Source organism: Chinchilla lanigera, unplaced genomic scaffold (assembly GCF_000276665.1).
Source record: "Chinchilla lanigera isolate Chin_1 unplaced genomic scaffold, ChiLan1.0 scaffold00081, whole genome shotgun sequence".
Lineage (NCBI taxonomy): Eukaryota > Metazoa > Chordata > Mammalia > Rodentia > Chinchillidae > Chinchilla > Chinchilla lanigera.
Window position 1 is genome coordinate 9375621 of NW_004955482.1, and position 13637 is coordinate 9389257.

General features: G+C 50.6%; 1 protein-coding gene across 1 annotated transcript in view; it reads left to right on the forward strand.

Annotated features, from left to right (window-relative positions):
* Positions 1-10694, forward strand: part of Oas2 (2'-5'-oligoadenylate synthetase 2, 69/71kDa) — a 20915-nt gene extending 10221 nt beyond the window's left edge. The window contains exons 6-11 of the mRNA XM_005403209.2: positions 697-870; positions 4234-4516; positions 5690-5865; positions 6390-6628; positions 7972-8125; positions 9405-10694. Of these exons, the coding sequence (XP_005403266.2) occupies positions 697-870; positions 4234-4516; positions 5690-5865; positions 6390-6628; positions 7972-8125; positions 9405-9500 (1122 nt within the window). The 3' untranslated portion in view covers positions 9501-10694. The remainder of the gene's footprint in view (positions 1-696; positions 871-4233; positions 4517-5689; positions 5866-6389; positions 6629-7971; positions 8126-9404) is intronic.
* The last annotated feature ends 2943 nt before the right edge of the window (positions 10695-13637 follow it).

Below are 13637 nucleotides of genomic sequence, written 5' to 3' on the forward strand. Positions count from 1 at the left end.
CCATCTTATGGTTCTGGAGATGCAGTCCATGCACCATCTTATGGTTCTGGCGATGCAGTCCGTGCACCATCTTATGGTTCTGGAGATGCAGTCCAAAATCAGTCTTGTCCTGGAATCCAGGCTCAGCAGCTCTGGGGAAGTCTGTCTCTGCCTTTTCTGACTTCCTGCGGCTGCCACACCACATATGTATGTATGTATGTATACATATGTGGATCTATGCAAAACACACACGTAAAAAAATTTAATTACTTTAACTGGTAGAAGTTTTAATTAACTTAAGCAATGTTTTTACTGGTTTTCATGGCTTGCAGCACCATCTGCCACTCCCAAAGTCAGAGACGTGTCGTCCAGTCTCTCTCCCCCACCTCCATCCCCACGTCATCTCCTCCCCTCTAAGCCTCCTGACCCAAGAGGACCCCAGGGCCATCTAGGTAATCGAGGGCCACCTCCTCATCCCTGGTCCTCTCTGGGCAGCACAGAGAGGAGTTAGGGGTTTTCATTTTGGGGGGCTATTGGGTACCACCCAAAACTCAGATTGCTGTTGGGCTCTATTGCTGCAAGGACTAAGGCTGGAGCAATTGCCTGCCCAGGGCTGGGGAGCAAGAGAGAGAGGCCAGCAGCGGGCCAGGGCAGGCAGCAGAGGGAGCCCCAGGGGGCCTCTAGGGAGGCTCACTGTGGCTGTCTGTCCTTCCCCAGGCAGCGCCTCTCTTCATGACCCCAGGCCACTTGCTGGACAAGTTCATCAAGGACTTTCTCCAGCCCAACAAGGACTTCCTGGAGCAGATCAGGAAAGCTGTTGACATCATCTGCTCGTTCCTCAAAGAAAATTGTTTTCGACATTCAATTACCAAAGTCCAAAGTACCGTCAAGGTGAGCATGGCCCTTCTCCCCAAGGCACTGCTGGAGGGGAGCTGGGTGGTCACCCCCAGAACCTTGAGGAAGGGGAGCAAGAAGCGATGGTGGTGAGGACACTGGTCTTCAGGGGGGCTGTGCTTGAGCCACCTCTGTCCCTAATGACCCGTTTCCTGGACTGCTGGTCGTCCTTGGTGCTGTGGGGCGTGTTGATGCCTCTTTCCGGTCTCTGCCTCTGTCTTTGAATCACCTTCTCCTTCATGGGTCTTTCTCCTCTTTTCTCCTGTCATATAGGGCATATGATATATGGCCATATATGGCCACCAATTAATCCAAATCACATAAGGGAAATTTGTAATTCCCAATCTGGGACTTGTCCAAAACCCCAAGTTTGTGTTCCCTAAAATTGAGGAATGAATTCTAAGAGCAACGGAGGTTAGGACTGGAAAGAATTTATTGAGAGAAAGACAGCTTCTAAGAGGGACAGAAGGGGGGCCTGGAAGGCAGGTTGCTCACCAATCCTGCATCTCAAAGGTATTTTATTGAGCAAAACCATGAGGTGAGGTGGGTTCAAGGTGGGACAAACTATAGTCAACTAATAGAATTGCAAGTATTGTCAGGTAGGTAATATTGATCCAATGGGAAGCCATAAGGTGGGTGTGAGGTGTGACAAAACTATGGTGAACCAACAAGATTACAACCAGTGTAGGCGCTTAGGTAATAATGATTAAATGGGGCTCAAATGGGGAAGCAAATCACAGAGCAAACGAACATGGGACGGACAAGGGCTGTCCTGGAAGGGGTGGTTCAAGGACCTTCGGTCCTCTGCCAAGGTGACTGATCCTTGGTATTGATCCCCATTGATCCCTATGAATATTCTCTTCATCCCTAGGGGAAGTCGATGGGTGAGGAGTTCTCTTTCCTGAAGTGTGGCCTTAAGCAAAGGCACCTCCAGCCACAGTGGCCTTCTGCAGTGACCTCTCCAGGCCCAGCCCTGGCTGACTGCCTACAATATTTCTGAATAACGTGGCTGTCTATAATATAAAGACACCTTTCCTTAGATTTCGGGTCTTACCTTAATCCAGAGGGATCTCAAGATCCTCAACTTAACCGCACCTGCAAAGATCCTCTTTCCACATGAGGTCACATTCACAAGTTCCTAACAGACTCATCCTGTGGGGCTCACCATCCGGCCTAAGCCGGACACGTGCTCAAGCAGAAAGGACCCCTCTCTTTCAGTGATGGGGCCCAGGGCAGCCCATCAGCCAAGCCACATTCGCAGCACTGGGTCACGCCTGTCAATGGCTCCAAGGCCAGGGCCGACACGCTTCCTTCTGTGTGTGGTCATAGGAGTAGATGAGGTTGTGCACGCAGATCTGCACATGGCATGCACAAGAAGGTCACAGAAGAAAAGAGGACAGTGTTCATGTGTGTGTAAGAACATCTGAAGTGCAGCCCTCTGGATCCACACGCATGCTCTGTGCAGATCCATGTGCAAGCTGTGTGCAGATCCATGTGCGTGCCATGTGCAGACCCATGTGTGTGCCAAGTGCAGATCCACATGCAAGCCGTGTGCAAATCCATGTGCATGCCATGTGCAGATCATGTGTGTGCCATGTGCAGATCCATGTGCAAGCCATGTGCAAATCCATGTGCATGCCATGTACAGATCATGTGTGTGCCATGTGCAGATCCATGTGCAAGCCGTGTGCAGACCCATGTGTGTGCTTGTGCAGCTCCATGTGTGTGCTGTGTGCAGACCCATGTGCATGCTGGTGCAGACCCATGTGAGTGCCGTGTGCAGACCCATGTGCATGCCGTGTGCAGACCCGTGTGCAGATCCGTATGGGTGGTGCCCTGAGAGGGGTCTGGGAAACAGCAAGTGTCCCATGAGTGGTGAGTAAACGGCCTCATAAAGCTTAACTGTAGTGAGAACAAAACTGAGTTCATGATCAATGCTGCAATTTTGGAAACATGCTGGGCACAATGGAACATGTCTGTAATCCCATCTGCTCAGGAGGCTGAGGCAGGAAGGTCACAAATTCAAGCTCAGCCCAGGCAACTTAGCAAGAGCTTACCTCAAAGTAAAATAAAAAGGCCTGAGCTCTAGCTCAGTGGTAGAGCACTTGCCTCGCACACACGAGGCTCTGGGTTCTATCCCCAGCACCACAGGAAGTGAAGGAAGAAAACATTTGTGGAAGCACCTTTTCTCCTCTCCTTTCTGACACCCCATTAATATCACAGTAAACAAGGGAGGGAAGCTCTGTCTTCGTCACTTTTTTCCTTACTGGGAGAAAATACCCAAAACCTGCACCTGAGGGGAAGAGTGGTTTATTTGACTCACGGGCCAGAGGACTTCGGTCCATAACTGGCTGGCTCCGAGGCAGGAAGCCGAGACAGAGGGGCCTGGCGGGGGAAGCTGCTCGCCTCCTGGCATCCAGGAAGCAGATTTTGGAAAGGGGCTGCTGGGGAGGACAGAAATCCTTCCAGGCCACGCCCCCTGTGACCACCTCCTGACAGCGACCCAGCTCTAAGCCCCATGACCCAGTCACCTTCCAAAAGGTCAGGCCTAGGAGCACGCCGGCTCTTGGGAGACATCGAGATCTGTAACAACTTCAGGGAGGAGGAAGACAGCCATCTGGCAGCTAAGAAATGACTGCCTATCTTTGCAAAGTTGGGTGCAAGGAGGAAAGGCTCTCTGCTGAGGAGGAGAGGGAGGGGCCCCTAGAGAAAGAGGGGTGCAGCCAGGGAGAGGCCAACAGCACCCAGTGGTGTTCACAGGCGGGCCGCATGTGTGAGGTGGGCTGGGTAGGAACCTAGGAGGGTCCCTACACGGGAGGTGGGACTAGCTTCCTCTCAGCCCCCCTCGCCCGGCAGCCAGGCCTCTACATTCTCTCTACAGAAATGGAAAGAGGAGGAAAGAGGGAGGAGGATGGAGTCAGCAGAGCCTATGTAGCAGAGATCTCAGCAGCCCACAAAATCTAAAACATGTACAGTCTGGCCTTTCACAGATAGTCTGGGGACTTCTGCGCCCCCGTTAGCACTCTGCAGACTGCAGGAAGAGACCAATATGTCAGGCAACAGAGTAGAACTTTCAGTGCAGTCAGGTGGATTTCTTTTAGGTGAAGGAGATTCACAGAAAGCTGATTTCCGTAGGAAAAATCTTTAGGAAATTGACTTGAGAAGTGGAACATTTATGAATCGCCTTTGAAACACACTATCTGTGAGTCTGTACAGTGAAACATTTCTCATCGCTTGATCCCTGGCTGAACCCTGGGCAGGGTCTGTCCCCAGGTCCCCGTGAACGAGCTCCTGCGGTGCAGCCCCCGGGGGCTGGAGAGGGGCGGGACATGCTGTGACTCCACCTCCCTGTCCCCCCAGGGAGGGTCCTCTGCCAAAGGCACAGCGCTGAAGACCGGCTCCGACGCCGACATCGTCGTGTTCCTGAACTCACTGAACAGCTTCCCCTCCCAAAGAACCTATCGGAGCGAGGTCATCCAGGAAATCCGCAAGCAGCTGGAGGCCTGCCAGCAGCAGAGGGAGTTCGAAGTGAAGTTTGAGATTTCCAAATGGACGGCTCCCAGGGTGCTGAGCTTCTCGCTGAAATCCAAAGACCTCAGTGAAAGTGTGGACTTCGACGTGCTGCCTGCCTACAATGCGCTGGGTGAGGCACCCCGGGCCCTGGCTCTGGGGGAGGGAGGTGGGGGGCGGGGGGAAGGACAGCTGGGGCTCAGGGAAAGCCGGGGGCCAGCGCGTGCTTGCCGTGGGTCCAGAGCCCTGTGGGAGCATCCGTAAGGGTGGTGATCCCGTGCACCTGTGCCCGAGCTCACTCTTGTCCCTCGGTTAAGGATCCCATGGCAACCAGGGCCCATCTCTCATTCCCATCCCCCCCCCAGTGTCATCCACAGCGTGTCAGAATGGGGGACAGAAGAACGCCATAGCATTTGTAGACGAAATCTTCAAGTAATGGGGAAGGAAGTGAAAGAACAGATGTGGGAAGCATTGTGAAGCAAAAACACAGGAAAGCTGGGCGTTCACCTTCAATCTTAGCAAACTCTTTAGAAACGCAGTTTGTGGATGACAGGTACATAATGGCGTATTAAAAGAAATGAAAGCAATCAGAGAGGCGTTTCTAAATCACAGTCATGAAGACCCCAGGCCCTTCCCTGTGCCTGGTCCATAGTGACCCTCAGCCAAGGAAGAATAGCAGACAATGAAAGTCAGCAAGTGCTTTCAGTAAAGGGAAAGACAGCAAATATTCTCGGCATCAAGGACAATATGGTATTTGTCACAATGGCTCAACTACCACTATGGGTGATGAGCCCTACACAGCACATTAACAAATGGTGTGGCTGGGTGCCAATAAAACTTTATTGACTAAAATAAGCAGGGAACCAGATTTGGCCCAGGGCCATAGTTTGTGAGCGGGAGCGATGGACACTCAGGAGGTCTTTCTGCAATAGTGAAAATCTTCCGTATCTGTGTTCTGCATCTGCTGAGAGCATGACAGATGACTGGTGCAACTGAGGAATGAGATCTTAATCTTATTTCCTTTTAATGGACTCAAATGCAAACAGCCACCATGACGGAAGCTAGCTATCATATCACACAAACCTACTTTAACAGCAGCACCCGTGTTCACATAGACCGTATGCTTTTTCAAAAAAATCTTATGGCTCTGAAGATGATTCCCATATCTTAGGCATTAGAAATTCAAGTATACAAGTGTGGTCCCAATAAATATCCCGAAATTAAATTATATTTGCCAAGCATGTTTCAAAACTTGTTAATGACCATACCTATTAGGATGCAATGTAAATATTTCCCTCCATGCCAGGTCAAGGGAAGTGCACCCTTCGAGCCTATGCAGAGCTCATCAATCTCTACGAATCTTCAGACATCGCTGGGGGAGAGTTCTCCACCTGTTTTACAGAGCTCCAGCGTGATTTCATTATTTCTCGGCCCACCAAACTGAAGGACTTGATTCGCCTGGTAAAACACTGGTATAAACAGGTATGGCCACCTGGTTGTTATAGTTACCGGTAAGAGGTCACCACAAAGCCAGCATTTATCACATGCCCTTCATGCCCAAATTCTCTCAAGCTGCAGGTTGGGCCACTTTAGGGAACCTGCAAACTTTCAACCTTGTATACTTTGTAGAGCTCCCACCACCAACCCTGTTTATTTGGGTCAGGCGTTCAGTACCTGCTACCATCAAATCTGCTACATGTAGCTTATTTTGCCCAAGAGTTCAGCGGGAATCCAAACCTTGCTGCTCTAAAGGGTGGATGGGAGTCGGGGTGCTTGGATGGGCTGCCCAGTGATTGCTCTTAGTGAACAGACCCCCTGCTGTCTCCCGGAAGTCAGGCCGAGCACGGGTGGGCCGTGGCAGCATCACCGTGTGGGAGCCCCTGCGTTGCTTCAGCTGACTTGCACACGAGGTTGTTCCTGAGTCTCATGATTACAACAAGTACAGGATCAGTTCTTCCTCTGTCACCTCCCTTCCTGAGGCCATCTGATGCCCACTCTTTCCTCAGTGTGAAAGGAAAATGAAGCCAAAGGGATCGCTGCCCCCAAAATACGCCCTGGAGCTGCTCACCATCTATGCCTGGGAGCAGGGCAGCGGGATGAATGATTTTAACACAGCTGAAGGTTTCCGGACGGTCCTGGAGCTGGTCACAAAATATCAGCAGCTCTGCATCTACTGGACCGTCAATTACAACTTCGAAGATGAGACAACAAGGAAGTTCCTGCTGACCCAGATCCAGAGGACCAGGTGCTCTGATCCAGCCCTCTCTTCTTACTGAGCCTGATTCCTTCCACGCTGGTTGGATGACCAGAATTCTCCCTCTTGGGTCCTGAGTCACACCTTATGTGAAGCTGGGGTCCGGGCAGTGCTAGCAACAGAACTGTTCAGTGTCTCCAGGGACAAATCCGAGGGAGTGGAGGAAGTGCTGTCCAGAAGGAAGAGAGGAGGGTCTAAGAAACTCCCCGAGTAAAGATACTATCATTACCATTCATGGGCTGACTTATTATTAGCGTTCTTATTAGCTCAAGTTTGGTTCGGTTTCATTTGGTTTGCTTTGGTTTGCTTTTGGCGGTACTGTAAGTCCCCAATGTTTGTTTTTTTGGTTTTTTTTTTTTTTTTTTTGGTTTTTCTCCGGTACCGGGAACCGAACTCACGACCTTGCGCTTGCCAGGCAGGCGCTTTTGCCACTGAGCTAAATCCCCAGCCCTTGTAAGTCCCCAATGTATGAATGAATTCCATCCCAGGAGACTGTTCACAAGTCAGACTCCTGTGTAACTCCAGCAAAGTGAGTCGCATATGCCTTTGACATAAAAATACAATGTACAGCATAAAACACGCACAAAGGCTATAAATAAACTATTTTTACTTTTACAGTTACCTTAAAATGGTGGTACAGTACAGTAAAGCTATACAGCTACTCCTGAGATCTGTTTACATGCAGGAGTGTGCATAATGTGAGGTCCGTTCGGATCTGTGAAAGTTCGCAACTCAAATGGTCGTAAGTCAGGGACTTACGGTACTAGAAACTGAACCCAGAGCCTTCACACTGAGTCCCTAGGCCTTTTTTCTTAATATTTTATTTTTAGACAGAGTCTTGCTAAGACCCTAAGTTGCCCAGACTGGGTTTAAACTTATGATCCTCGTGGCTCAGCCTCCCAGAGTGCTGGAAGATGTGCAGTCACCCTTGGCTTAGGTCAGGTTTCATCTACCCTCTTAGACCTTCCAGAACAGTAAGGGATCTCAGCACATATGCTGAGCAGCACCAGCAGGGAGCAAAACCTGGAAGCAGGAGGAAAGCAGAGAGAGTGAGGAAGAGTGTGGGAGAGCACAGAGATGAGGAAGAGCCCTGGGAGCCTGCCGCAGGCTGGGACCTACTTGGCAGCGTTGTATTTGATGAAAGATCCGTTACAGCTCAGGGAACCTAGCACGGAGGCCAGAGTTACATGATGCTTTCCTGTGTAGAGTAATAGCTTTCAAAACTTTGAAACAGATACTTGAATTAGTGATCACTAAGATGTAAGGACACATTGTTTTCTTGCTGAAGCCATACATTTGAAAGAAACTCTAATTCCTTCCAACCCCACTTTTAGGCCTGTGATCTTGGATCCAGCCGAACCCACTGGTGATGTGGGTGGTGGAGACCGCTGGTGTTGGCATCTTCTGGCAAAAGAAGCGAAGGAGTGGTTTTCCTCCCTCTGCTTCAGAGATGGCAGGGGCAGCCCTATCCAGCCGTGGAAAGTACCCGTAAGTGTCCTGTAAAAGAGGCGTCATCTGGAGACTGCAGCTTTGTAGCGGGCTTGAATCCGAGAATTTCTCCTGCTGCGACCACACTGAATAATTCAGCCACAAAGAACAACACCAAAAAAAAAAAAAAAAAAAAAACCAACTGATTGGGGTTGAAACAACCACTCCCCTCTCCCAGTCTGTCATAGTAATCCCGAGGCCGGGAACCCAGGACTCATGCTACAGTGAAGTGGTTCTTCCTCCGGGACAGATGTGCCCAGCCTCGGTGGCACTAATGACACACAGGGCTGGTTGTGCTTTGCTGGGTGTGGGGCGGGCACTGTGATGGTGCTGAGGGGCATCTTTGGTCTCAGTGTCCCCTGGGGTTGGAGACGGGGCTCTTTCTGGCCGTGGGCTTTGGCTTCACTCTCTTTAGTTGCTGATTTTAGTACTCATGGTCTCAAAGTGGCTGCTGCACCTCCAGACGGTAGGGTCACCAACCCGGCAGGACAAACAGAAAGGGAAAAGGTGACCAGGGCCAGAGCACAGGGATTTTCTCAGAAGCTTCATCCATGAATTCTTACGCTTCACTTCCTCGGATGAATTGCCATGCGGCCGGAGAGAGGGGATGGTAACGCCACGGATATGGGTTGGGTCACTCGCTCCAGAGTACCTGCTGCCCCTGCCCAGGCTGCCTGTCCTGCCAGGGCAGCCTCCGTGCACCCCACCACGACACATTCCCATGCGGTGCCCTCGGCCCTTCACCTCCACTCCCAGCTTTTTTCTTTAAGGCAGGCTTTCTCAGCCTCCGTCCTCCTGACATTTGAGGCCAGGCCCTTCTTTGTCTAGAAGGGGTTCTTGTGCATTGTAGGATATTGATCCCAAGCCTCTGCCTCCCTGCTGCTCCCCAGCGGAGACCATTAAAATGTCTCAGTGAGAGGATGAGGCAGAAGGATCACAAGTTTGGCTCAACTAAGGGAGACCCTGTTTCGAGCTTTAAAATTTTGGGGTTCAACCCCCAATTCAAAACGAACCAACCAACAAAACAACCCTGAGGCATTGTCGCATGTAGTTTGGGCAGCAAAAATGTTCCCAGGTGAGAACCCCTACTTCAGAGAAACCCCTCTGCCTTCAGCTTTGGGCCCAGCCCACTCATCAAGATCTGCACTGTTGAAAGAATTCCAAAACAGTGTTTCTGGCTGTAGCTTCCTTCCCAGATGCAGTCCGCAGGGTGGGGTGAGGGGGCTGCACTCTCTTCACCTGCAGTCAGCACTGCCTGGGGAACCTTGTTTCTCTCCAGACAATCCAAGCCCCGGGAAGCTGTGGAGCTAGGATCCATCCAGTGGTCAGGGAGATGCTGTCAGACAGAAGTCATTTCCTGGGATGGCAGTGCTAGAAGAAACATCCGGACCGCGGCTGCCAACTGCTCCCAAAGAATCCGTTCACAAAGGGGAGCCCGGCTCCATCCCCCGCTGTTCCCGACTCCCGTTCCCTCGCTTCTCAGACCCTTCTGGAAGCCAAGACTGCAAAGCCCGCTGCGAGCCTCTGTTCTGTGGGAGACGCCCCGCGGAAGCATCTGCTGTGCTCCAGCTCTGCGTGCACCCATTTCTGCGCCCCGTTCTCTGTCTCTCCAGACACCCCGCCCTTTCCTTTAAGTCTTACAAAGGAACCCCGCCCCGCTGCCCCAAGGTCCCCAGCAAAGCCCTCACTCGGACGTTGGCGCCCACCACTCTGAACTTGTTCTCAGTATCTTCCATCTCCTCAGCCACCTGCGTCTTCTCTTCCCTTGTGTGTGCAAACGCTCCTCCCCCTGCCAATGAGGAAGTACCCAGCCAGGACCCAGCCTTTAGGCCCCCAAAGGCTTGCGTGCCAATGGTCGCTTCGCCTAGATTAGCCTGCTCCCTGCCCCCACCCAGCAGGATCTTCCTGCCGAACCTAAAGGCTTCTTCCTCGGCGGCCATCTTCAAAGACACCTGAAGGTCTGCGTGCCTTTACCTCGTAAGCCCCCAGTAGGGCGTCATTTCCACTGCTTCTATAAGAGTAAAGAATATACCTGGCCTTTCTGCCCGGTTCCTAACACGGAGCCTTAAAACCCACGGCGTTTCCTGGCCAAAGTATTTCTTATCTTCATAATGAGCCCCTTTTGATCATCCCTACAGTGAAACTAACCAGGCAACTGTGTGGGTTCGGGGAGCATTTCAAGGCAGGGACTTCAGTCCTGCCTGAAATCTGCAGGGAGGAAAGGGAGGTTAGATACTGCACTTGATCTTAGCCAAAAGGCCGAGAAGCGATAGAGAGGAGGTTAGGGACTGAGGTCAGTCATGGCCAGTGATTTAGTCAGTCGTGCTGGGATGATGAGGCCTCAATTCCCCAAGTAAGAAAGAAAATGAAAGAAAAGAAAGTGAGAGAAAGACTCTGGATGATGACTCTGGTTTGGGAACATCCTGGTTGGTAAACTCTCCAGCATCTCTTCAGGAAGGTAGCACATCCCATCTCCATGGAGATAGAAGCTCCTCAGGACTTTACGTATCTCTTCCCCCATGTGTTGCTCACTCATACCCTTTCCAATAAAATGGTGATTGTTAACACAGCTCTTTCCTGAGCTCTGTGAGTCATCCGAGGGTGTTATCAAACTTGAAGAGTCCTCATGGGAAATGCTAAATTTGTAGCCAAGTGAAACAGAGGGGCAAGTAGCCTGGGGCTCCCCCTTGTGGCTAGTGTCTGATGCAAGCGCAGAGCTGATGGCACTGTTGCTCTTATACCTGTGGGGTCTGCACAACTCCAGGTAGCTGGAGCCCACACTGACTTGCAGAACAGGCAGCTGGTGTCAGAGGGCTGGTGCTGGGATGCACCGCTACTCTTGTCCAGGACAACAGCAAAAGAACAAGATATACCCGAGGTTGAACAGTGCCAGAGGGAGCCAGGTGTGATGGTGCACACCTCTAATCCTAGCACTCTAGGATGCTGAGTAAGAGCCTAGTTGGGGCAATTCAGCAACATAGCCAGAGTCTGTCTCAAAATAAAAAAGGACTGGGGACGCAGCTCCATGCAAAGGCCTTGGATTCAATTCCCAGAACCTAAATAAATAAGCAAATAGGAATAAAGTGAGCGACTCACAAGCATACAAAGGCAGGAAGGGAGCATTTCAGTCTTTCACACCAAAGCCTTCCAGCATCCAGCAGGCAGTTAAACTCATTACGAGCGGAGATAAGAGAATGCACAGCGATCAAGAACATTGATCATTACTAGAAGTAACTAACAGTCAGACGTCACGGCACACACCTGTAATCACAGCGCTCGGGAGGCTGAGGCAAGAGGCCAGTGTGGGCTACAAAGTGAGTTCAAGGCCCCCCTGAACTACATGGTGAGCTCCTATCTCAAACAAGCAAACAATAAAAGAAAACAAACAACAACAACTACAAAAACAGACATAACCAGGGCAGTCCGCAGTGTGGGGTGAGGGGGCTGTACTTTCTCGGAAAAATTGGCAAGCAACTGTGACAAAAGTTGAACTGTGGCAACAAATAGGAACACAACCCCTCTTGTGTCTCAGGATGCACAAGCTGCCATAACTGATGATTAAAAAAAAAAAAAATTGGGTATTTTTAAACAGAATAATTCTATTCCATAAATGCTGAGAGGATGACAAAATTAGAAACATGGTTCTGCAGTCTCTGGAGAGATAAATGACTTAGGCGGGGGTTCTGCACAGACAAGACTATTAAGTGAAAAGCTGATGGGGAATGCTGGGACGGGGTCCCAGTGTCACCTCCCAAATCCCCAGTTAAGTCACAACATCAGTGAGGGAGAGTTATAGGGGCTTGGGGGGCAACTCGGTGGAAGAGTGTGTATTTAGCATGCATGAGGCCTGAGAAAGAGAAGAAAAAACCAGGAGGAAGCCAGACAGAAGGGCGGATGTGTGTACTCACAGCTGCAAAAGGGAAGCGAGCCAGGAACCTAGCGAGAAGCCAACTAAGCGGAATTATAGGTCAGGATCCAAGGCCTCTGTTGCATACCTGGTTACCCTAGCAACCAGGTCCCGCTCCTGTCAAAGGAAGTAGCCGTGATGAGAAGCAGGGACACATGGCGAGTGGCCAGCGGCCCAGGAGGAGATTGGGGAGAGTTCGAGCAGCAGGTATCAAATGAGGTCACGAGTGTGGGGAGCCTGTGGATAAAAGGGTCACCTGCATCCCAGTGACTGGGGCTTCCATGCTTGGGCCTGGGCTTCTCTGCAAAGTCCAGCAAAATCAGAGCAGGGAGAGAAGATGGTGGGGGGGCTCAAAATTCATGAGGCTCACACCCACACCACTCCAGCAAATCACTAACTCTTCTTGTCCACCAAATGCTACTTTCCTACATCAGTGCATAGCTTACGGCAACTACAGAGTTTGTAAAATCAGGAAAGCCCAGGAGTAGCACTGCTGAAGGCTGAGAAAGCTACAGTGGCAACTCCGTGAGTTGGGGGAAAAGTTCCCCATCCTGGGGCGGAGCAGAGGCTGGCACAGTTTGTAAATAGGAGCTTGGTGTTCATGTTACTGGCACCTTACGAAGCCCTGGGCTCTTTCCAGCCTCGACTATGAAGCCTAATCACAGTCAGGAATCTGAACTGTGGAATTTGAGTCCACACTGAAAGAGCAGGGGATTTACGGTGCTCCCGTGGGCTGTGCTGGGTACTGAGTGTGCAGGGATCCAGTTAGACAAGGCAGCAGTCTGACGAGGGGGGTGGCTCTGAGTGGTAACCATGGTTGTAAATGCTTAACAGGCATCGATATGGCCAACCTGCCTACACGTGGTTCTGCCAGACAAGCCACGGTTTAGCTGTTCTGTCAGTATGATCAATACCATCGCAGTCATCTATCGAAGACGGCGCTTCCCAGGCGATAATAGCGTGGCCGCTGCCTGACAGTGCAAAAGCCACAGGAGACGCAGGGAAATGCAGAACAAGGCACTGATAATAGGAGACTTCGGCAGGTCTCTCTCAGGCATGAAGATCTAGTAGATGAAAAACCTAAGCAACTGGGCTGCTAACGAGATGAAGACAGGATTGGGAAGGCATGGGGGAGGATAGGGCCAGAGTGCATTGTGAGCACGTATGAGCATGTCACAGGAAAACCCATTATCCTGTATAACTAACACACTGATAAAAACAAGTTGGGAAATATTTTATATTCCCAACATATTCTTTAAGATTGGTCATTACTGTAAGAGCTATTATTCATGGAAGAGAAAGGGAAACCATAGGGATGTATATTTAATTTTAACTCACAGAATAGAGAATATACCTTCCCAAGCAAACAGAAAATTCACAAGAATTAGCCAGGCGTGGTTGGGCACACCTGTAATCCCAGCACTCGGGAGGCTGAAGCAGGAGGATCGATGTGAGTTCGAGGCCAGCCTGGGCTACAAAGTGAGCTCAAGGCCAGCCTGAACTGTGTAGCGAGACCCTCTCTCAGAAAAAAAAAATTTGATCACAAGTTGAATGCTCAATAATAATAGAAACAGTAATGATAATAATAATAATAATAATAATAGC